Here is a 25,880-nt window from a genome sequence, read left to right on the forward strand (position 1 = left end):
GGTGGAGCTTCAGAAACAATACTGACTTGGTGATTGGGAGATAGGTGGAGGGTGGAGCTTCAGAAACAATACTGACTTGGTGATTGGGAGATAGGTGGAGGGTGGAGCTTCAGGCCAAAACAAAAAATGACAACATAAACATCAGTTGAGGGCTGCAACTCCTCTTTTTAAACTGGAATATCCTGGCTTGAGTGCTGTTGTCAGTGACATAAGTATTTGAAATGAACATGATTTTTAAATGTCTGTTGACATATCGGGGTAATTTTATGATTCGTTTTATTATTGCTCTTACATACAGCTCCTTTAATTTCAATTTTAAAAACTGGTAAAATGAGCCTCAAGAGAATCATATGAATAAATAAAAGGTTGTTGTGTTACCTGGCTATTACGGAGAGGTATTAGAACACATATCTTAAATAAATTTGTTTCATTTATTTTTTCATTTTACTATTATTAACTATAGTAACATCTATGGTGTTATGGGTAAGTTTCGACCCATTTACTTCAAGGAAATGGAAAAAAAAAAAAAAAAAAAGGTAACAATTTCAACCAGAGCATTTTATAATTTAGTGAAAAAAAAATGTCGGATATTATTATGTTGAAATAAAGGTTCCTGACGAAGTCAAAAAGCCTTGATGCAATAAACACATTTTTGTGGTAGTTTTATGAATTTAAAACCTAAGAACGGGTCGGTGGCGACCCTAACAACAGACGATGGTTAATAAAAACTACACTGCTCAAGAACCAGAGCTCCCAAAAATAGAAGAATAGCTCCTCTCCTGCTCCTGGCCGGTGGCCCACCTTCACGTCTGGAGCTTTAATCTGCACAGACCTCTGCTGCTGATGTGGCTTTGGGTTTGGCTGAGCCCAGTTTGCTGGGAAATCAGACAGACAGAAACGTGTGGGTAGATGAGCAGCACAAAGAATGCAATTGTGCTCAAGTGTTCAAGTTTCCCTTGGAAAAAGAGGATATGTTTGGGTGGAATATATTTTAAAAAAGGATGTGGCACTTTATTTGTGCAAGCAAAGGAAAGAACTTCTGTTGCAAAATAACCGTCTAAAAAGACAATAATATATATAGATTATTGGCAGTAAAGTGTGAGAAGGAAGGAAAAGAAAACAAAGAATAAAAAGGGCTGAACTGTACTAAGATTATACAACAAAAGCTGGCGACATCAGACTTCAGAAGGCATGTAAGAGAAAAGAACCTATTGCTCCCTAAATACACTTATGGACAAGATGAACTAATTGGTACAAACCATTCAGATAGGTAAAAGCGAGCATAAAACGTGGCCTGGACTAGTTCCCTGGGGCTGCTTCATTTGAGGAATGATAATAAATAACTCTTAGACAATGTTTTCCAGCGCTGCTTCTGACATTATGGAGTGATTTCCATGATACAAGCAAGCCTGCTTTCATTGAAGTGCTGCCTGAGAACCCAAATCAATATTGATTTTCAGGCCTGCTCCATAAAATTCTTTCAAATTTTTCCAAACCTGTTCATATTTAATGTACTGACTACATCAGAACAGCCGAAGTTACGGCACCCAGCCCCTGCTGCACCACTACGCCAGCATCATGTTCTGTCTCTGCAGTCTGACTTTTCCCAGGACAAGCTGGGACCCTGGTTATTAGGTTTTAAAATTTCTGTACTTCTAGGTAACAGAAGGAGAAATGTGGGCCAGTCAAAAACAGAGATTTGTACCCTAAAAGATCTTTATATAAACTTATAAGCATACCCTGTGTGCCACAGACTGCTCCCAAACACGAGAGTGCAAATAATACTCCTAAAACACTTCAGTTATCAAATGTTAGGTCTTTAGCTGGGAAACCATTTTTAAGTTATGATTTTATCACTGAGCACAGCCTGGATTTTACGTTTTTAACTGAGACTTGGTTAGACCAAAATAACAGTGCAGCTGTTGTCATTAAGTCGACCCCTCCTGTTTATAGTTTTATCAGTCAGGCGCAGGAGCAGAGGAGGGGTCGCAGGCTTATTTAATGAATACGTTCAATGTAAGCAGTTATCTCCTGAAAGTCATTTGATTACATGCCTGTACACAGGGCCGGTTCTAGAAAATGATGACTAGGGTGCATTTCAGATCAGAGGGGGTGCACATGCCTGGCACGTTATTTAACACTAAATTATGCATTTCCCCATAATTTCAAGCGGAATAATAATAGCAAAACAAGAATATTTGAAGTGTATTTCAAGTGCATTTTTGCAGCAATATCGCTGCAGAACAAAGAAAATGCTACATTTAGTCTGGACTACCTCACCCATCAGACAATCTAGCAATAGAAAATAAAACATAGCAACAAAAATAAATTTAACCATAAATATACAAGACTGTCTCAGAAAATTAGAATATTGTGATAAAGTCCTTTATTTTTTGTAATGCAAAAATGTCATACATTCTGGATTAATTACAAATCGACTGAAATATTGCAAGCCTTTTATTATTGTAATATTGCTGATCATGGCTTACAGCTTAAGAAAACTCAAATATCCTATCTCAAAAAATTTGAATATTCTGGGAATCTTAATCTTAAACTGTACTGCAATGCATGCTTTTGCACCCTCGTAGACCCGGGCCTGCCTGTACAGCTGAAGGCCTCTTCCACAGTCCTGTTTCTGAATGTTTACAGGCCCCCTGAATACTGTGCAGACCTCTCTGATGACCTCAGAGATTTTAACATCCATGTGGACAACCCCTCAGGACAAATAGACTAAAGGCCTGAGTATCACTCTGGACAACTTTGGGCTGACTCAGCATGTAACAGAGGCCACGCACAATAGTGGGCACACTCTAGACCAGGGGTCGGCAACCCAAAATGTTGAAGAAGCCATATTGGACCAAAAACACAAAAAACAAATATGTCTGGAGCCGCAAAAAATGAAAAGTCTTGTATAAGCCTTAGAATGAAGGCAACACATGCTGCTTTTTTTTCATTATGCACTTTGAGAAAAAAAGTCAAAATGTTGAGACAAAAATATAATGTTGAGGAAAAAAGTCAAAATGTCGAGAAAAAAGTCAAAATGTCGAGATTAAAAAGGAAAGGAAAAGGGAAGAAAGAGAAAAAAAGAAAAGGAAAAAAAAAGGTCAAACATTTTTGAAAAAGCTCCAGGAGCCACTAGGGCGGCGCTAAAGAGCCGCATGCGGCTCTAGGGCCGCGGGTTGCCAACCCCTGCTCTAGACCCACTGATCTCTAAGGGTCTGAGCATTTCAAAGGTTACTCTGTCTGATCACTCCTGCATCCTCTTTGAGAGGATGATTTCAGTTCACACAAATGTTTCAAAAGCAGTGATCTCAAAACGGTATATAACTGACAACAGTAGTGAGACCTTTAACCAGGTCTTCTCTCTAACACCTGCCTGTCCGAGGGTTCGGTCAATGAGCTTGTCAGTAGCTTCAACCCTAAAATGTTAAATGTTATGGATACTATTGCTCCAATTAAGGTGAAGGTTATTTCTGGAAGGAAGAAGTCTACATGGCGAAATTCCACACGGGTGAAAAATGGGAAAAAAGTGTTGGAAAGCTGAGCGCAGGTGGAGAAAAACAAACCTCCAGGTTCATTATGACGTTTATAAAGAGGAAATTATCTTATAATTTACAACTGAGGAATGCAAGGAAGTCCTACTTCTCTGACTTCATCACTAAAAGCAATCATAATTCGTGGGCCTTATTTGCTCCAGTTGACAGGCTAACAAGCCCTCCTGTGTCCGTGGCAATTGATCTTCAACCCACTATGACCTTCAATGCCAAATACTTCACAGACAAAATCCAAACTATTAGACCAGCAGTTGGTGCTTCAGCAGCAGGTTCAGCGTCTGTATCGTGTCCACCAAAAACTGGTTCAAACACCATGATAAGTTTCAACCCATTAACAGCAAAGACCTGGAGGACATCTCACGTCAACTGAACTCCTTCTTGCTGTTTAGACATCCTGCCATCAGGTTTTTTTAAAAGGTGTAAAAGATTTTGGAGTCATACCTGTTACTGATCTTGAACTTGTCCTTAAAGGGATTGTGACATGAAAAACACATTTTTCTTGATTTTTTGTGTTTTGTTGGGTGTCTTGACATCAATTACACCCAAAAAACAACGAACTTTTAACATTCAGTGTATTGTGTGCTTTCTGGGATTTTCCACATAACTATGCAAAAACGGCGCATGTGGTTTGGTGGCGGGCCGTTACGTAACGGCCCGCTAAATCACCGCCCCCTCCACCCAGCTCCCTGCCTCCTCTCCTCTCCAGCGCACCATAAAGGCTGATTTATGGTTCCGCGTTACACCGACGCAGAGGCGTAGGGTTACGCGGCGTAGGGTTACGCGGCGACGCGCACCGTACGCTGAACCCTACGGCGTAGGCTCTGCGTCGATTTAACGCGGAACCATAAATGAGGCTTAACACGGAGCTGTTTAGAGCCTCTTTTGTTCTGATCACCGGAGGACAACTGCTAAGAAGACCCGCGGCCACTGACTGGACTTAAGATAAGGGGACACTGCTGCTTGCATGCCTTTATTTTTATGATTGTTTGCTGTGGTTCGCCCTGCTGCTTTTCCGTGCATGCTTCGCCTGTCGCAGCGAAGCATGCACGTCGGAGAGTTAAGCCGGGAGCGACAGTGTCGCTCCCGGCTTAACTCTCCGACACCGCTGTGAGCGTATGGTTGGGTTGGAGGAGGTTTGGAGGAGGAGCGGAGCAATGATTGACAGGAAAGGGGGAAAAGGAAGCATTTTTCACGGCGCAAAAAAACACTGTCATAAAAAGCCAGGAATGGAGTACTAGAGTGAAGTTTTTCTTGTTACACTCTTTAAGACACATTTGAGGGATGTTGGCCAAGACTTTTAATAGTGTTAAAAGCATGTTAAAAATGATGTCACAATACCTTTAATGTTTGGGTATGTTTCCAGAGCCACTAAAAACAGCTTTAATCAAACCTCTACTGAAAAAGGACAATCTTGACAAGACACAAGTAAACAACTACAGTCCCATCTTAGATCTCCCATTTTGAGTTAAGATCATTGAAAACATGCTTTTTCCAAATGGTAAATTACTTCTTAACACAAAACAACTGCTATGCCTTCCAGTCAGGTTTTAGACAGCACCACAGCACTGAGACTGCACTGACCAAAGTGTTTAATGACACATTTCTGGATACAGATGGTGGAAACATGTCAGTCTTAGTTTTACTGGATCTCAGTGCTGCTTTTGATACAGTTGACCACAATATTTTACTCAAACAACTGGAAAACTGGGCAGATCTCTCTGGAACTGTACTAAACTGGTTCAAAACATACTGGAACAGGAAGTACTTTGCACCATTAGGTAATGTTACATCTGAGACAAGAATCTCATGTGGAGTTACCCAAGGTTCCATCCTGGGACCTCTTCTGTTTAACATCTACATGTTTCCACTGGCACAGATTATAGGGAACAACATCTTTACAGGTTTACCTAAAAATTCAGTTAGACAACATGCAGCTCATCCAGAACCCTGCTGCTCGGGTCCTCACTAAGACCAACAAAGTGGACCACATCAGTCCAGCTCTGAGGTCTTTACACTGGCTGCCTGTCCGCCAGAGGAGAGACTTTAAACTTTAACATTTTTGACTTCACATTCTGGTGCTGATCTATAAAGCTCTGAATGGTCCAGGACCAACATACATCAGTGACCTCTTGACCCGACCCTCCAGATCCCTCAAATCTGGATCCTTTTTTTATATATACAGTATATATACATCAGTTCCCAGAGTCAGAACCAGACATGGAGAAGCTGCATTCAGCTTCTATGCTCCAACATGTCTGGAACAAACTCCCAGAAAGTCTCAGATCAGCTGAAACACTCCAGGTGTTTCAGCTGGATTTGCAGGTGTAAATCCAAGTTGAAGACACATCCGTTCTCTGCTACATTTGAATAAAGCTCAAAATCTGCACTGTTACATTTAAGCTGGAGTTTCAAAATGTTATCACATTTTAACTACAGTTTTAATCCACTGTTCTTCTTTCTTTCTTTCTTTCTTTCTTTCTTTCTTTCTTTCTTTCTTTCTTTCTTTCTTTCTTTCTTTCTTTCTTTCTTTCTTTCTTTCTTTCTTTCTTTCTTTCTTTCTTTCTTTCTTTCTTTCTTTCTTTCTTTCTTTCTTTCTTTCTTTCTTTTTAGATTTTAACCATAGTTTTTTTATTTTCTATTATGTGATGATGTTTTAATGTCCCTGTAAAACACTTTGAATCACATTGTTGTTGAATTATGCTATTATATTATATTATATATTATAAACTTGCCTTGTCTACACTGAGGTATGTTAATCCTATATATGTTCGCAGTTTTTAAACACACCACTGTATTTTGTGTAATGGTAAATACTGTATGTCTGTGTTTACCTATAATAAAACTCATGATGCTCAGTTTTATACCCCGTTACCGACTTGTTGCCAAAATGTTCCCCCTCTTACTTTTTCAACATTTTTGGCCCATGTCCCAACATGGTAAAATGTCTTTCTTATCAACATTTGACTAGTTTTTTTTTTTTTTTTAGCTCTATACAAAATATGGGTTTTTTGAGATTTGCACTTCAGTGCAATCAGTTTTTAAGTTACTTTAAAAAATATATGTGTTGTAGATCATCAATGAAAGACTAAATGCTTTTGCACTGTTTTTTTTACTCCAACACATAAAATTTTACAAACTAAAACTTGTCTTCTGCAACTTCGCAGAGTGCTGTCAACCATCTCATACTAGACCGTGCCAAGAAATTGCACATATGCAACTTTTCCATTAAAATTATAGCATGTGTTTGGGTATTTTTAACTCCATAGAAAGGTCACTCTCAAAAAAGACAAATCCCTGAATAGACATAACTAGTGTAACTACACAACAATACATTACAACTAGTTTTTATCACATCTGTCAGCTCATCTAAGTGAAAATGTTTTGAGATAAACGTGAAATGAATTATCATTGTTTTCTGTATTTCTGTTTCGTCATGGAGACCCATTATTTGTGTGGCTGCCTCTTTGTCCAGTCTTCAGATGCTCGGCAAGAGGAGCTGCCTGGTTACAGTAACGTTAGAGATGGCCTCATTATGTGCACTTTTTATTGTCTCCCCTGCAGTCAGTAGACCTTCAAGTATTGGCTTCATTAAAGGAGCATGAGGCTCCTTTTAAGAAATGAGACTCTCTAGCGCCACCCTTCACCACGACGGCCGTCGGGGTACTGCAGCCAACAGTGAAGCCGGTGTGCCAAAACGTGATTGCCTGCCAGAATCTTATTTCTGGCCGCGGCAGCACGCACAGCAGCCCGTTGAGCGATAGCGCTAAAACGTCAGATTTTCAGATTATGAAGCTCAAGAATGAGATCAAGTCATATTTAGGCAGAAACAACTTTTCATTAACTGTATTTGACCTTCAATCAATTTTTGGCAGGTGAAAATGCCTATTTTGTGTTGTAATGGTCCTTTAAAAGAGTTCAAAGCAATCCTGTGAGCTCTAGTGTTTGTATTATGAAGCTCAAGAATGAGATCAAATCATATTTAGGTAGAAACAAGTTCAACCTTTCATTAATTGTATTTGGCCTTCAATCAATTTTTGGCAGGTAAAAAGACCCATTTTCAGGGGAGAAATCAGATTCTGGCAGGCAATTACTTTTTGGCACGACACCGGCACGGGAGAACGGGGAGAACGCACATGCAGCGTCATGTGACGTCACATCCGCCGCCCAGCGCGGGAAATTCGGGGTCCGAATTGCAGCACATTTTGCAGCACACAGCCTGTTCAAGGCAATGGAGAGATACACTAGAGGAAACATTCTTTTGGTTTGGAACGCTTCATCTGACATTATTACTAGAAAACTTAAAATGTATACTAATTTTTTTCATAAATCCTGCCTCAATCCTGCCTCAAGCTCCTTTAAAGAGAAACACACAATATTTTGACTTAAACCAGTCTGATTTATTTGAAACGAAATGAACTATGTTTTCAGTTTCTATATTTTCAAAGCAATGCCAAAAGGAATAGAAAAAAAGAAAGAAAGAAATGCCAGCAACTTAGTTTCTCCCAACTTCTGTGTTTTAATTTTGACAATGGGGAAGCACCAGTTTGTGGCTTGGGTGTGTTTGCTGATTCATGCGGTTAAATTGTGCAACTTATCTTGCAGTACAGAAATGCAGATTCTATCTTTTAACACTGTGATTTGTGGGAATGTTGCCTTACCAGGGCTTTGGTCTCCTCCTCGTCTTTGTAGTAGTTGAGTTGATCCCCTCTCAGTACAAACCAGCGATTGTGCCATGTCTTCACGAAACCCCCTTGCTTCCTGAGCCACCCACACCTGATGACGTTGTGTCGCTGAACCTCAGTGTTGGGCTGACCCGCACTGCGCTGAGGACTGCTGTGAGACACGCACTGCTCGTCCATTTCAGCAACCTGCACAGAGACAGATTCCAGTCAATGGATTATCCTTTTTGATTTACAGAGTCTCTGAGTTCCCCGCAGTCCTAATAGATCTCAACAACAGAGGAAGGAGACAGAAATATGAATCTAAGAGAAGCAACACTCCAGGAAGTCTGTTGGTATCTAAATCAAGATAAATATACATGTTTAAACTCATAGCACTAATCAGGGTCATAGAAAAACATTTAGAACAGCATTTAAACAGAACAAGTATTAAAAAGAAAATACTATAAAGCAAAATCAAAAATGCTCCCTGACCCAATACTGAGGTTCTTTTCAATTCAGGAGACTCGTTACAATCTTAGAGGTGTCTGCAATTTCACAGTACAAATAGCTAAAAAAGGTATGAAAAGGAGATGTGTCTCCATCGTTGGAGTTAAATTCTGGAATGAAGCCAACATATATTTAAAAACATGTCATTCTTTTTTTGTATTTAAGAAAATGGTTTGTAAAGCTATTTTTGAAGCTTATAAGTGCAATTGACCATCTGTAAATGTTTCTTTGCTTTTCTATTGTTTCTTTGCCTTTTGTTGTTTCTTTGCTTTTCTATTCTCTTTTTGGTTTTCTGGAGGTCGGTAGCCAAAAAAAGAAAGTTGGTACAATTGGATAGGCTTTTATAAGCATTTTGCTTCAGCCTATGCCTTTTCAGTTATTGTTCAACACATTTTTTGGTTTTGTATGAAATGTTAATGCTGTGCACAATGTTTTTTTTTGGTGTTGTTTTGTCTTGTCATGACTGAATAAACTTCATTCATTCATTCATTCATTCATTCATTCACTATTAACCAATTAGACACTTTCACTGAAATAAATTGACTAATGGCCACAAAAATGTATTTCTTAGGGAAACATGGAAATGTACAATGTCACTGAGCAGCACTCAAATAGCTTTACATTTTAAGTATAAAAACAGAAAAAGAGACAATGAAATGCAATCTAGAAATGCATCATAAAAAATATTCAAAACTGTTGAAACTGCAAAGATATTTATATACACATCAGATATACGTCACAAAACTACATACAATGAGACGTCTTAAATATTTTTTTCTTCCCTCTGAATTCATCTAGCCACTGCCTTAGCTTAGCTGAAGTTGTGCCAGAAACCTCTTACTCTATCCCTTACCCCAACCCTTCTATGTTACTGTAACCACCCATTGATTAAAAAACCCAATTTAGACACTTCAGTACTTTCCGACTACAGACCTCTTTCAAAACTTTCATTTTTTATCCAAGATTCTGGAGAAACTTGTGTTGCAACAACTACAGTCTTTTTTAGATACACATGGTATCCTGGAACCAATCTGGTTTTAAAGCCTTCCACCACACTGAATCAGCGCTACTCAAGGTTTTTAATGATTTGTTGTCAATCACTCAGTGCGGTTACATGCACATCTAGTGACTCTGGAGATTCTGGCATCCTGATCCTCCTTGATCTTACAGCTGCATTTGACGCTGTAGATCACGACATATTAATCTTCCGTCTGGAACACTGTGTCAGCATCAGAGGCACTGCTCTGAAATGGTTTACATCCTACCTAACAGACAGAAGTTTTTCTGTCTGCTTGGAGGGATCGGCATCCCCCTCTGCTCCTCTCCCTTTTGGCGTTCCTCAAGGGTCTATTCTGGGGCCTATACTCTTTTCCCTCTACATGCTCCCCCTGGGATCCATTCTTAGAAAATATAACATCTCTTTTCACTGCTATGCTGACGACATGCAGGCAGAGCCTTGCTCTCCGCTGCTCTATCCGAAGCAGTGTTGAGAGCATGCATGCTGAGCTGTCTTGGATGATGGTGGAGGATAGACTAGCATGCAGCCTTATTATGTTTTTAAAAAATATCTGTATATTACGCAAATCTGGCTTCTTGTTTATGCAACTTCTACCAACAAATAATAGACACAGCTATGATACCAGAATGGCCCTAGCTAATCACCTTTCTCTGCCTAGGCCCAGAACCAATGCATTGAAAAAAACAGTAATGTATAGAGCAGTCACACACTGGAATCATCTCCCCCCATGTATAGTTGCAATAATCAAGGTGTCAGGTTTTAAAAGGAGACTGAAGCAGGCTGTGGTTCAGAAGGAAGTCATGATCGGTCCTAGGTATATACTGAGATTATTGTGCAAATTGTAAGTACATTATAAATTCAATAGTAAATATATTCTAAATCACTGTAGGTTATGAGTGTATATATAGTATAGTAGTATGAGTATATTATAATGGATGAGTATATTATGATATATAGTATATTTATATTACTATAAGTAGAGGTATGGGTATATTATAAATTATAGAGTCGTTGCAAACTATTTTTGCTCAAAGTGGATACAGATCTGGTGATAGTAACAAATAGTGTTACTTAAGATGTGGATAGTTTTGCTTGGTTACTTAATCTTTTATTTTTTGTTTCAATTCATTATTTTCAGGAATTCTAGTGAATGTTTTTCACCCTTTTTGAGTTGTGTTATTATATTATTTTAATCTTTGTATGTCTATGTGTGGACCCCAGGAAGAATAGTCTTCCCATGGTGAAGACTAATGGGGATCCTTTTTAAATAAACAAATAAATACACATGCAAATTTACATGCCATTAAAACACAATGATTCCCACTATTTTAAAAGTTTACTATACTGCCTGGAGGACATCAAAGCCTGGATGGATTTAAACATTTTAAACTTTTAATTTTTCCTCCCAGTGCTGCCTGTGACTCATGTGTAGATTCAGGCCCCCGAAGCCCACATATCAACGATACTGCCAAAAACCTTCTCTAACTCTAACTTTAAAATGGAGAAACAAATTAACGCAGTTGTAAAATCTAGTTTTTTCCAGTTGAGGCTTTTGTCCAAGGTTAAACCCTTATATACACGCTGATGTGGGGGAGGGGATGACACAAAGACGTCATACACACCTTTATATCATCCCCTAAAGCAATGCACCGTATGCAGGTGTTAGCTGTTCCTCCCTGTCCCATCAGCAGGGCCGCCGCAAGGGGTGTGCGAACCGTGCGGGGCCTGCGCCCCAAGGGGCCTCGCGCTATGGGCCGTATTTTTAATTTTTTTTTTTCGTTTTTTTTTTCCGTTTTTTCCCTTATAAATATCAACACTCACGTTCCATTACAGACCTAAATGTGTACTAGTCTGTGCATATCAATAAATATATGTGCAATGATGCGCATGTCTGTTGTTCAATACAACTGCGTCAGACCAAGCGCATTGACACAAGCTGCTCTGATCCAGACGGTGGAGTTGGAACAAACTGTCACACAATGTCGAGAGAATGAGACAGAGTCAGGAAATTTCCATCAGGGGATGAAAAAAGGAAAAAACTAAAGAAAATGGAAGAGTTTAATGCTTCTCTGAAAGGCTCGTTTGATAAATTTGTTACAAAAATCACCGATCCGCGTCGAGGCAAGCCAAATGATGATGAGGCAGGGGAAGGTATCCAGTATTTTGCTAATTGGAGAGTTAAAATTGCGCATATAGACACCCGATCCGACCCCAAAAACCCAAAAATTTCATGCGCGCTCGCTACGCGTGCAACGGCCCCCCCCGGCCATTTTGCACAGGGCAAAGTTAAAAGGGGGCACATGGAGCACGAATTTGAAACACCCTACTGTACCTTACAATATAAATGGTTGAATTGTAACAAGCAACCCATATTCATAACGAATGTAACATGGAATCATAACAGACAACATCATTGTCCACACCTCATATCTTTGTCAGGGGGCAGTGCAAAGCAAAAGTATGTTTTACCTTCCTCTCCTTACGAGGCATCTCTGCAGGATGAAATATGATTGATAAACTACTATCTGATGCATATAAAACACACACACACTTTGTTCTAGTCAGTAGCTGACCAACTCTTAGCTCATTAACGTAACTCAATGTTTACATCTCCTTGTTTCACATGATGAGACAGATGAGAGTTCCTGGCCAGCCTTGTGGATTGACAGTCAGGCTAGGGGATTTAAAAGCATCCCTGGTTAGAGTGAGGGACAGAACGTTAGGTAAATGTCAGCACTTGCAGAGAGGATCTAAACAACTGACATTTATAATGTCAAGGGAGCTGATATTCATAATGTCAGAATGACAGTTCATTCGTGACCATGTTAGTAGTGCATGAATTTAAAATATTTGGACCATTATAATACTATAAGGTAACGTTAGTTATGAGTAGTTGTCAGATGTCAGTTAGCTATTGCAAGAGTAGAATACAGGCGCATCTCAAAAACATTCTTTTCATTTTCATTTTATTCTTTATTTCATTCAAAAAAAATAATTCAATACAAATACAAATACAAATGTTCTTAAATTGTGAATGAAAAGGGAGCAGAAAGAAGAAGAATCTTATCTGATCTGCCCCTTTTTCCAAGAAATAACTTCACAAATGACATAAATTAAAAATACTAATAATAAAAAACAACAACTAAGTGAATAAAAAAAAAAAAATAAATAAAATAAAAATAAAATAAAATTACCGCCGGGTATTGGTATGTCAATCAAACTCAAAAAACATTAGAGTATCATGGAAAAGTTCATTTCTTTCAGCTTAATGAACCAGACGGAGAGACAACTGAAAGGCTCAGGAAACCTTTGCAGGTGTTGTTAGTGAATTAGCCGAATACACTGTGACACCATTAGTCACACACAATTAGTATTGAACTTTTTCACTATATTGTAATTTCCTGAGATACTGCATTTTTGACCTCTGTAAGCCATAATTGTCAAAATTAAAAGAAATAAATGATTTAAATATATAGCTCTGTGTGAAATTCACCAATATAATACACAATTTTCACTTTTTGAATTGAATTACTGAAATAAATGAACATTTAGATGATATAAAACATTTTTGAAATGCACCTATCTATGTCATGCATTTGTTAGCCATGCTGTGAATATTGTAACTGTTCATTAAATAGTTTTGATTACATTTTAGTCAGATTCTTCAGATGTATAGCCAATGTAAATAAAAAAAACTAGTCAAGGTTTTGTTTACTTCCAGGTTGTGCTGTTTGCAGTTGCACAAAATCCACTGGCGTCCTCGCAGAGCAAAGAGTGTCTGTATCTGAAGTATCTGATTGGGCGTTCCTTAAGATCCAGCCCGCAAACCCAAACAGATCAACATCTCTAACGTCTTTGAGGAACAAGATTCGGTGACATGAGATGTCCAGGTCACACAAAATATCTTAGGAGCTCACTGAAAAAGAGTGGGAAATTTGTTGAGAGCTGCGTCAGAGACTGTGTTTTCTGAGACAGATGCTGTTTTCAGAATAGCATACCATCTTACTAAGATAAATAGACCTTTCTCTTACCATGACAGTCTCAATGGGCTTCAGGGGCAAAATGGTGTTTAACATGGGCACTGATCTGCTCTTGTAGTATTGTTCCGTCTTCAAGCAAGTTGTCTGTCCTCATTGATGAGGCTACATCTCCACACTACATTAGGAATGGGTGATATTTTACCGTTCACGATAAACCGTCCCAAAAATTCCCCACGGTAAGAAATTGTCATCTCACGGTAAAAACGATAAATTCCCGTTGATGACGTTTTTGTGTAAAACTGATTTATGGTTCCGCGTTAAATCCACGCACAACGTGAAGGAAGGAAGGAAGGAAGGAAGGAAGGAAGGAAGGAAGGAAGGAAGGAAGGAAGGAAGGAAGGAAGGAAGGAAGGAAGGAAGGAAGGAAGGAAGGAAGGAAGGAAGGAAGGAAGGAAGGAAGGAAGGAAGGAAGGAAGGAAGGAAGGAAGGAAGGAAGGAAGGAAGGAAGGAAGGAGGAAATGAGACGTCGAGCAAATACAAAAGTAAAAAAACAAATGATGACACAAGCCTATCATTTTATTTGTGGGTGCGTAGGAGCCTGCTGCTTATTTGCACCTAGTATCACTCTACTGTATCACCTGCTTGACCATAACCTGTCACAGATATCTTACCAGGAAATTTGGTCAACCTTTGCAAAAAAGGAAAATATGTCTCCTTTAGTGCCTATAGTCTCTAGAGTACCTCACAGCCATCATTTTTCTGTGTCTCTCCATCTATGAAGCAGATGGCGTGAGACCAGGCACAAATGTTAATAAGTTTGTTTTGTCACTGCTGTGGAATGTTTCACCATGGTAACCAAGAAAGTGGAAGACCAGCATGTTGCAGGGGAGAAAAATGTGCCATCCATCTGTGGTTATCATCGAAAGACAGCGCGTTATGTTATAACCCACGACACAATGTTTTCTTAAAGCTAAACAATAGTTTGGGATCTTAAACAATAACCTAACCAACCTAATCTAACAGTGACCATAAACAGGAGAAAATAAATGTTTAATGAAAATTAAAGTGTAACAGTAAAATTAATCTGTTTATAGGTTTCAAATGTTTGGGGTTTCTCTCAAATAAATGCATGCAAATAGCTATAGACAACTACCTCTTATTTAAAAAAAAAATAAATAAAAAAAAAATGTATATATATATATATATATATATACACACATACACATCTATAGATAAAATAAATAAATATTTTTTTTTATATATATATGTATATATACACATACACATATATATATATATATATATATATATATATATATATATATATATATATATATATATATATATATATATATATATATATATATATATATATACACATATATAATATATATATATGTATATATATATATATATATATATATATATATATATATATATATATATATATATATATATATATAGAGTGTGCAGTGTACCAAAACATGATGAGCTGACGTGGGAGTTAGAGATGAATTCAGCATTTCATCTAACAACTAAACCTCATTGTTACGCTGGAATATTATAAAGTTACGCACTGTTTTAAAGATACACATGACTCAGTATGCTTCATCTTCAAACTGTTGTAATTAAAACATCCTGCAGATCTTGATTCCATAAGGACACATGCGTCTCTGCATCACGCGGTGACGTGTGCTGAGACGGCTGCTGTCAGCTTTAAGTGATGCCATGTTTTCAGTGGCTCTGGTTGGACTGGGTTTGGTGGATGGCCAACCGTCCCACTGATCCAGATGAAGACCAGATGCAGCTCAGTGTTGTTCCAGGCAGTTGTGGGGCGAGTACAGCACTGCTGAGGTGAATTAAAAACCTCCTCTGCCTCTACTCAGTCCAAGTAAGCATGATTACGTACTCATGCACAAACATGTTCATCCAACCGCATTCCTCCTGAGAAATGGATGTTTTTGATTGCTCAGCAGACGTTTCTACCTTGCTTGTTATCCTTAATCAGATCATAGAGGTACAACTTAAAATTCTCACACACTGTAAACTTATTTTAGAGGGTGGTCACGGCTCCAGAGCGTGACACTTCCTGAACAGGTCGAAGTAAACAGCACTGCTGGGACTGACCTGGGACACAAATATCAATCTGTAAATAAATCTGGCCTTTTTTTGATGATTTTTTGAGTTTGAAGGTAGCTGAGGGCATTATTCAACATTTATTTTGTAATGTGGTGTTGTCCAGGGCAAATGAATCATATAGTATAGCTATATAAATTGCCAGACAAACGGAATACCATTGAAGGAATAGTTCGAGCAGTTTTAGCCTATAAAGGATTGACATGATTGACAAACAGTTTCCTTTACAAAGTTTCTCAATGTAATTATGGGCCGCCAGGGCGAAAACAAACAACGTATTAGTTATGTCAAGTAAATCTGATAATATAATAGACTAACCACATATTACTGGAAGCAGTGAGGAAATAAATGTGTGTACAATTTTTAATATATAATGCAATGTGATTAGAAAATGCAGCTGTTTCTTCATTTAAATCCCAAACTTTGATTCATGGCCGTATGCTTGCAGAACTAATGACATGTCCATCAAGCTCAGGTATTTGGTGTTTAATTATTTAGCACATGTTGGCCAAATAAACTAACTTATCCGAGCTTGGCTTGTGAGGGCAGCAGCCAAGCCAGCGAGGTCTACCAGCTATTCTGGGAGGACACCAAGGCATTACCAGCCCACCTGGGAGGTCTCATCTCTCCAGCTTGTCCTTGATCACATACCTACAACACACTTAATATTTGCTTAAAGGTATTGTGACATGAAAAACACATTTTTCTTGATTTTTTGTGTTTTGTTGGGTGTCTTGACATCAATTACACCCAAAAAAAACGAACTTTTAACATTCAGTGTATTGTGTGCTTTCTGGGATTTTCCGCACAATTATGCAAAAACGGCGCATCTGGTTTGGTGGCGGACCTATACGTATAGGTCCGCTAAATCACCGCCCCCTCCACCCAGCTCCCTGCCTCCTCTCCTCTCCAGCGCACCATAAAGGCTGATTTATGGTTCCGCGTTACACCGACGCAGAACCTACGGCGTAGGGTTACGCGGCGACGCGCACCGTACGCTGAACCCTACGGCGTAGGCTCTGCGTCGATTTAACGCGGAACCATAAATCAGGCTTAACACGGAGCTGTTTAGAGCCCCCTCTGTTCTCATCACCGGAGGACAACTTCTAAAAAGACCCGCGGCCACTGACTGGACTTAAGATAAGGGGACACTGCTGCTTCGCATGCCTTTATTTTTATGATTGTTTGCTGTGGACTACTTCGCCGTGCTGCTTTTCCGTGCATGCTTCGCCTGTCGCTCCCGGCTTAACTCTACGACGCCGCTGTTAGCGTATTGCTTGCGGGGAGCTACGGTGCTGCCTTCCAGTCCTCTGGTCACGGACTTCATCCCCGGGCTGTAGTCGCCCTGTCTGGGCTGTGTGTGTGAGTGTTTGTGGTTCAGTGTGCGCGCGTGAGTGTGGAGACGGCAGAAGTGTGTAGCAGTTGGGTTGGAGGAGGTTTGGAGGAGGAGCGGGGCAATGATTGACAGGAAAGGGGGAAAAGAAAGCGTTTTTCACGGCGCAAAAAAACACCGTCATAAAAAGCCAGGAATGGAGTACTGGAGTGAAGTTTTTCTTGTTACACCTTTTTAGACACATTTGAGGGATGTTGGCCAAGACTTTTAATAGTGTTAAAAGCATGTTAAAAATTATGTCACAATACCTTTAATACTGAATTAAAGGCCATTTCGTTCTTGGATCTAAAAAAAATACATAATTGGCTTAGAGGTTAGGGGGGGCGCCAGCGTGACTATTAAAGTAATTGAAAGCAATTGAATAAAATTTAGAAAATGTTGGCCTTGGCAGTCAATGAACTCTTAAATAATAATACATTTTATTTGTAGAGCACTTTTCATGAAATAATCTTAAAGTGCTAACATAAACAAAGGGAATAAAATCAAGACACATAAAAGACCAGAAGTAAAAAAATAAAAAAAAAGCATAAAAATAATAAAAACATCTATAAAAGACCAGGGAAAGCCTTCCAGAACAAAAAAGTTTTAAGCCCCTTTTTAAAGGTGTCCAGAAAATGGAAATGAAGGCTTCATGTGTTTACAGAACTGATCTCAACCAGGAATTGTGGAAACCTGGAGGTAAGCTAAGCTAAAACAGCTAGTGCCCATGTTTAGATAAACTGGGGTTGGGTGGAGTTCGCACCATTACTCTGGATATCTGGCTTCACATCGTCTCTTTAGAAAAAACCTAAGGGTGATATCACAGAAGGGTGGTCCATAGGGTTGCCACCCGTCCCGTAAAATACGGAATTGTCCTTTATTTGAGAAAAAAATGTTGCGTCCCGTATTTAACTAATACGGGACGTGGTTTGTACCGTATTTTCATTAACTTTTACACCATATTCTAGTTGAATTATTGAAATAAATTAACCTTTACACCATATTCTAGTTGAATTATTGAAATAAATGAACTTTTACACCATATTCTAGTTGAATTATTGAAATAAATGAACTTTTACACCATATTCTAGTTGAATTATTGAAATAAATTAACCTTTACACAATATTCTAGTTGGATTATTGAAATAATTTTTTTTTTTTTTTTTTTTTTTTTTTTTTTTTTTTTTTTTTACCTTGTCTGCACACATATTATTGATTGATACCATGACGGTAGAAACCAAAAGTGTATATATGTGCATTATTACTATATGTAATATATACATATATATACGCACACATATGCGTACACATACATGAATATACACATACAAACCCAGTGTTTTTTTTTTTTTTTTTTTTTTTTTTTTTTTGGGGGGGGAGGGGGTGGGGGGGGTGGTGACGACATCCACTGCCAATCCAGGAAGCAGGAACACACGGAGACACACGTCAAGCACTGGAAATCTGCAACAAAAAAAACCACAAACAAAGCACGAAACCGGCACGGAGCCATCCAAAACACGAACAGCAATCGACCTAAATCTTGAGATCTGATCGCAGTCTGAGCTAAGCTATCGCTACCGCTACCTAAACCCAAAAACTAGAGAGCCAGCATGCAGGTGAACAAGCCAGTGTGTATGTCTATGTGTGTGTGTGTGTATGTATATGATCATGCATGTGTGTGTGTGTGTGTGTGTGTGTGTGTGTGTGTGTGTGTGTATGCGTGTGACTAAATTACTATATGTGTGTGTGTGTGTGTGTGTGTGTGTGTGTGTGTGTGTGTGTGTGTGTGTGTGTGTGTGTGTGTGTGTGTGTGTGTGTAATAAACCAAACAAAGCTCCACCTGAAGTGTATCTATAGTGGGGGAGGGGGGGGAGCAACCCCGCCACCCGTGAGACCAGAGGCCGACAAGGAAGAGCCCGGAACCCAGGCCACCGGCAACCCCACAGAGGGGAGAAGTAGGAGGGAGGCAACCCACCGCCTGCGAGGCCCCCCCCCCCCACCCGGCGGCGGCCGAGGGGGCCCGCGGGCGGGGCCCCCACGGCGCGGAAAGAAGCAGCCAGGGATCCCGCGGCGGCGGACCGCGACCCAGGCAATCCCCGGCCACCCGGTCCGGGCCGGACACGCGGCCAGGAGGCCCTCACCCTTCAGGCCAGCGACCCCCACCCGGCAGGGGGCCAGCCCGCCCGGAGAGACAGAGCCGCCCCGGCCGCCGACGCGGGCAGGCGCACCCGTCCCCCACGAAAGTGGCCCTCCAAGACCAGAGGGGCGCCCCGCCGTAGAGGCGTAGAGGATTATTGAAATAAATTAACTTTTACACCATATTCTAGTTGAATTATTGAAATAAATTGACTTTTACACCATATTCTAGTTGAATTATTGAAATAAGTTAACTTTTACACCATATTCTAGTTGGATTATTGAAATAAATTAACTTTTACACCATATTCTAGTTGAATTATTGAAATAAATTAACTTTTACACCATATTCTTCACCTGTAACTATATTATACATCTTGGCTGATGTGGACATACGTAGCATAGGAGGATATTTCAGTTGCTAGTATGGTTGTCTGTCTGTACAGTCATGCAAGTAGAATGCTATTAAAGCACTTTAAACTTTAAATCAAAGCATTTAGTTTTTTCATATAAAATAAACACATTTTTATTCAGTTTTGGGGCTTTTTTTTTGGCTCCTGCGCTGCTGAAATCAGGGCGTCCCTTATTTCTATTTCTGAAAGGTTGCAACCCTAGTGGTCCAGTTAATTTTGACAGTTCATGGTCTCCTCACAGGCAGTTATGAAAGAGAAACTACACCTCTTATACGACCTGTTTTAACCCCACAAACTAGTAAACAATATTTCATGTCAGTTTGACACTTTATATTACAGCAAAAAAAAGAAAAGATTTTGTGACAGTTTCATGACCCGCCAAGAGACTCTGGATCTACTGCTGAGAGAAGCTGGGAGCTACTGACTTTCTGCCAATACTTTTTTTTGTTGCGCATATGCTTGCTCAATAAATCACGATATGTGACTGCATTATGGGGCCACTAGACCTGACAGCAAGGCCAAAAAAAGTTGGCTAAATTTATATATCTGATTTTGAAAAAGGAATATTTGTACGCTCTTTCCCTGTGAACCGTACTGATGGGTCCAGGTGTGGTTCTGCACACGTATGAAGCAACTGCATCACTACCTGACTGTTTTGCCTACTCATCACATTAAAACAGCAGAGTGGAGGTGTATCCCGTGCTCTTATAAAACACCTGTCCTGCGTGTAGATGTGTATGGAGCCTAATTGCGGCACTGTTTTTGTCCCCCGAGTCTCCGAAACAAGCAGCAAAAACTAGATAAATTATATTAATATCTCTTTCTCCAGCATAACCACAAGGTTTGAAGAAAACCAAAAAAGATCATTTTTTGTAGCACATTAATTCCGCTTATTAAAAAGGTTTATGTCCTCATTTATGTCTGTGTTACGTGAAAATGCAACCATGGGTGCAGATCCCGGGGGGGACGGGGGGGACATGTCCCCCCCAATCTCTGAAAAACATGAATTGTCCCCCCCAATAAAAATACCCTAAATTGTTCAAAATCGAACAAATGTATTTTCAGACTTAAAGGTTGAATATGTAGAATATTTATTAAAAATATATTTCTAAAAAAATAAAATACATCCACAGTGCGTTTTGAGGTGTACAGAATGAATATGGAGCTAGAACAGTCTCATAATTCACAAATGCACAGGACAAGTTTTACAAATGCACGGACCGATTTGCAAATACACACACCGTTTCACACGTGCACAGGACAAGTTTTACAAATGCACAGAACGATTTGCAAATACACACACAGTTTCACACATGCACAGAACAATTCACACGTGCGTAGGACAAGATATACAAATGTATTTTTGACGCACACACAAATATAACCTGATTTACAAATATTTTTTTGTCTGTGAGCTGCGCTGGATTTGTGTGTGAGTTTTGAGACTCCCCTGACGTGACTAGATCCACAAATAGGTTTTTTTTAACACGGAAGGATCTGCAACCAATCAGATGTCTTCATTTGTTCCAGCCAATCATAAGAGCAGACCTACGTGGGGGACGATTTACTCTAAACCAATCAGATTAAAGGGGCGGATACACCTGCTGTTTGAGCTGCGTTAGCGCTGTTCACATAGAAAAGTGATTAATATTTCGAGTTAGTGGAGTAAAGATAAAAAACAGTTACAGGAGATAAAAAATAAATAAACAGGATGGAGAGGAGATCACTGCTTTTCTTGTGATCCCGGTAAATACAACAGCGCGATCAGAGATGGTTTGTCGGGCTGTTCAACCAGAGCCGTCGGGATCTGCTCTCCAAGTCCTGCCGATGCAGCAACTGATTATGAGAAACAGCGGAGATATTTATGTATTTGAACTACAGGTGTCTTTCAGGAGAACGAGCCTGTTGGCGGGGGTGAATATTGCTGCAGGTCAGGTTCTGGCTCTGGCCGCGAGTGGCGCTGGTCCCGGTCAGACCAGCTGACCAGGGACCAGACCTGGAGGTCAGAAACAAGCAGCTGTTATCCTCACATTCATGATGTGACATTCCCACCACACAGAGACAAACGTGTGTCAAAACAGCGGCGGCAGATCAACACATTCCCGGTACAGAGTCAGGCTCATGGGAAAATGCAGCCGTGATGATGCTGGTCGGGGTTTAGTCCACCGATCATCAAACATCTGAGCTGGATACAGAGGTCTTCGGTTATCAGTCACTGATACCGACTTTACTCCAGACATTTTGGTAAATTAATCTCCTGACATGCGCTGCTGCTCCACCTGCCGCTGCAGCTCGTCCCGTCAGGTAGCGCAGCAGCTCTCTGCTGCATGCGTCTGTCTGGTTCTGAGCTGAATCAGCGGGACAATTATACGTCGTGAAACCAAACAGAGCAAATATATAAAAATCTCCTCTGTTTCTCATCATCAGGTGCTGCATCGGCAGGACTTGGAGCTCTCCAGTCCCGACGGCTCTGGTTGAACAGTCCCACAAACCATCTCCAATCGCGCTGTTGTATTTACCGGGATCACAAGAAAAGCAGCAGTGATCTCCTCTCCATCCTGTTTATTTATTTTTTATCTCCTGTAACTGTTTTTTATCTTTACTCCACTAACTTGAAATATTAATCACTTTTCTAAGCGAACGGCACTAACGCAGTTCAAACAGCAGGTGTATCCGCCCCTTTAATCTGATTGGTTGCAGATCCTTCCGTGTTAAAAAAAAAAACCTATTTGTGGATCTAGTCACGTCAGGGGAGTCTCAAAACTCACACACAAATCCAGCGCAACTCACAGACAAAAAAATATTTGTAAATCAGGTTATATTTGTGTGTGCATCAAAAATACATTTGTATATCTTGTCCTACGCACGTGTGAATTGTTCTGTGCACGTGTGAAACGGTGTGTGTATTTGCAAATCGGTCCGTGCATTTGTAAAACTTGTCCTGTGCATTTGTGAATTATGAGACTGTTCTAGCTCCATAAATGAAAGTATTGCTACTTCATAATTATTATTTTTTTAGTCTGAATTAATATTTTTTCAATTTTTGACGGGCTCGACAATTACTTTTTGTCAACGTTCTGTTTACATTCGTACCTGCCCGTAGCCAACATGTGGCTCACTTCTCCGCTGTTTTCCTGCCTCTTCCCGGTCGTATGCGTCTGTTTTCAACAAAGCCTTTTCAATAATCAATTGGTGGATCAGCGACAGGCTGTGCAGTATTTTTTGGAGAGCCTTTACCAATTTATGGCATGGTATGAGTTGAATATTGACAAAAGAATTTACAATTAAAATCACGTTGGTGTCCCCCCCAATCCTGACATCGGATCTGCACCCCTGTATGCAACATCAAGTCTTTCATTCAATTAGAGGAATCAAAGAGGTTGTTTTCTTGGATATTAGTGATGACACCAATAGTGAACTCTGCAAGATCAATGTGGGAGTATGATGGGATGTGCTTTATTCAAAAAAATAATTATTAATTGTGTTAGCCAGCACTTGCTTGTCTTGAAACTCAATTTCAACTCTTCATTTTCTCTCAGCTGTGAGTTTAAACACATCCTGGGATGTTCTCACAGCAAGCCCTGCAAACTTTGGCCATTATGAGAAGCCAGTGGGAAGAGACAGTTTGACCTTAACTATAAACAAGAGGGGCTCAGCATGCACCACACACACACACACACACACACACACACACACACACACACACACACAGAGGGAGAACACAAAGATAGCTGTGAATCAACCCTCTGAGGTTTGTAGCATGTAATTTCTTGGCTGGGCGCAACATATCTGTGGCTTTGTGGAAGTCATATAAAAATGGATAAATGCAAAGTGCTCAAGTACAAGAGAGAAGAATGGAGGGACCGACTTTTCGGCGAGGGATGCAAACCTTCCAAACCACCACTGATGTTTTTGTCTCTATTTCAGCACGGGGGTATTAAAAGCAAATATCTGTCTAGCTGTGCATCAGTAATGGATACTCAGACAGGCGGTCTCAGGCTGTGGGACGTCTCGTTGTTGGTTTAAAAATATCCACCTGTCAGTTATATCATAAATAAAGCCACTCAATGACTTTTAGGTAATGAATGACAGTTATTTTGCAGTGTAGCAGAAAAAAAAGCACTGAATTGGTTCGGTACTGAACTGTTATATGAGAACTCGTACATAAGAGAAGTAAAACAAAGTGATAGTAACTGGCCAATGATGGATCTAATGTTGCTACAGCGAGGATATCTTTCTGTTTGCACCTAAACACAGTTAAAATGAAGGACTCAAGACTGTAAAGACATAAGGACGTTGAATGAGATTGAAACAAACTATTTCACCTCTGTATTCTGTTCAGGACTCAAAGGTTAAAGAATATTTGTCTTTCTGTAAAAGTACTGGAGCCGAGACAACACAGAGAGCTTTAACTGTTGTTTGACACATCCTTGTTTGAAATGAGTGGCTTTGGAGGAAAATGGACTGAGGCCTCTCCGATAAGTGAAGCTTATCCTTTGGGAAATTAAAGTCATGTGGCTTTCTCTCTTTTTACATTTTTGTTGTTATTTCTTAATCATCAACCCATTGGGACTGTACAGAGCATTGCCCAATATGTAGGATGTCTTGGCCTTGACAGGAAATGTCCGTGACCACAGGAAGTGGATGGTCATGACAGCAACAGCATGAGGCACATGTGAGGGAAATCTGGATTCACATCAATTCTATGGTAAGAATGAGCAATGTCCATTTTCTGAGCTCACGAGACATGCTTTTTAGTTCATCTAAATCAGGGGTCGGCAACCCAAAATGTTGAAAGAGCCATATTGGACCAAAAACACACAAAAAAAATATTTCTGGAGCCGCAACAAATGAAAAGTCTTGTATAAGCGTTAGAATGAAGACAACACATGCTGCATGTATCTATATTGATGTAGTTAGAACTGGGGAAAGATTTTTTTTTTCATTATGCACTTCGAGAAAAAAGTCGAAATTTCGAGAAAAAAGTCGAAATGTCAAGATTAATGTTGAAGTACAATCTTGAGAAAAAAGATGAAATGTCGAGAAAAAAGTCAAAATGTCGAGAAAAAAAGTCGAAATGTTGAGAAAAAAGTTGAAATGTCAAGATTAATGTTGAAGTACAATCTCGAGAAAAAAGTCGAAATGTCGAGAAAAAAGTCAAAATTTCGAGAAAAAAGTCGAAATCTCGAGATTAAAAAGGAAAGGAAAAAGGAAAAAAAAAAAGAGAAAAAAGGGAAAAAAGAAGAAAAAAAGGAAAAAAAGAAGAAAAAAAGAATAAAGAAGGAAGGAAAAGGAAAAATAGGAAAAAAAAGAAAAAAAAGGTCAAACATTTTTGAAAAAGCTCCAGGGAGCCACTAGGGCGGCGCTAAAGAGCCGCATGCGGCTCTAGAGCTGCGGGTTGCTGACCCCTGATCTAAATAATAACCAATATATTTACTCTCTTTAAAACCGATAACTGTAAACCTTCATGCTGATGCATGTCACTAACATTCAGAGCATTCAGACAACTGACACAACCAGCACTGCAAATGGAGGATTGGTACTATCCCACGTAGTCAATCATGACTGCTAATTGGACAAAGCTTGACCAAGGATCAACCAAACTGCAGTGAAACTTTATTAAAAGTTATTTCAGCATTTTATTAACTGCAACATGGCTTAGACTGAAATGGAGAAATACATTTATCATAAATAAACTTCCTCTGAACTCTGAGCTTTTTTCTCATGCAAAAGTATGTAGCCTACACACTTATGTATTGCTGTAGGTAATTGATCATGTTAGTGATTTACTTAGAGATTAACTCAGATTTGAAAGTTTCAAAATGTCTCAAAATGTGGTAGGTACAGTTGCAGTTTCATTTTATGGAAACTGCACAACTATGCAAATTAAGTTCAAAATACACAAAATATGAGACACAGTAACAGTTGAACCGTCTTTAATGCAGTTGCTCTAACACAGGCTGCTTCAAGGAAATACAAACTGGACAAATGCTTCTAAGACATTAACTACAAGCTTGTAAAGTTTCGCCCAACCCCGGTTAATTCAAAATTAGGCAGTAGGCAAATGGGAAGAATGAACAATCCTATGATGCTGACTAACATT

General features: G+C 39.6%; 1 protein-coding gene across 1 annotated transcript in view; it reads right to left on the minus strand.

The window, feature by feature from the left end:
• The window catches only part of arhgap24 (Rho GTPase activating protein 24), a 150,213-nt gene that overhangs the window by 120,337 nt on the left and 3,996 nt on the right, over positions 1-25,880 (minus strand). Inside the window, 1 exon segment of the mRNA XM_061733700.1 lies at positions 8,213-8,422. Within this exon segment, the coding sequence (XP_061589684.1) occupies positions 8,213-8,422 (210 nt within the window).

This window comes from Cololabis saira, chromosome 11, assembly GCF_033807715.1.
Source record: "Cololabis saira isolate AMF1-May2022 chromosome 11, fColSai1.1, whole genome shotgun sequence".
Classification (NCBI taxonomy): domain Eukaryota; kingdom Metazoa; phylum Chordata; class Actinopteri; order Beloniformes; family Belonidae; genus Cololabis; species Cololabis saira.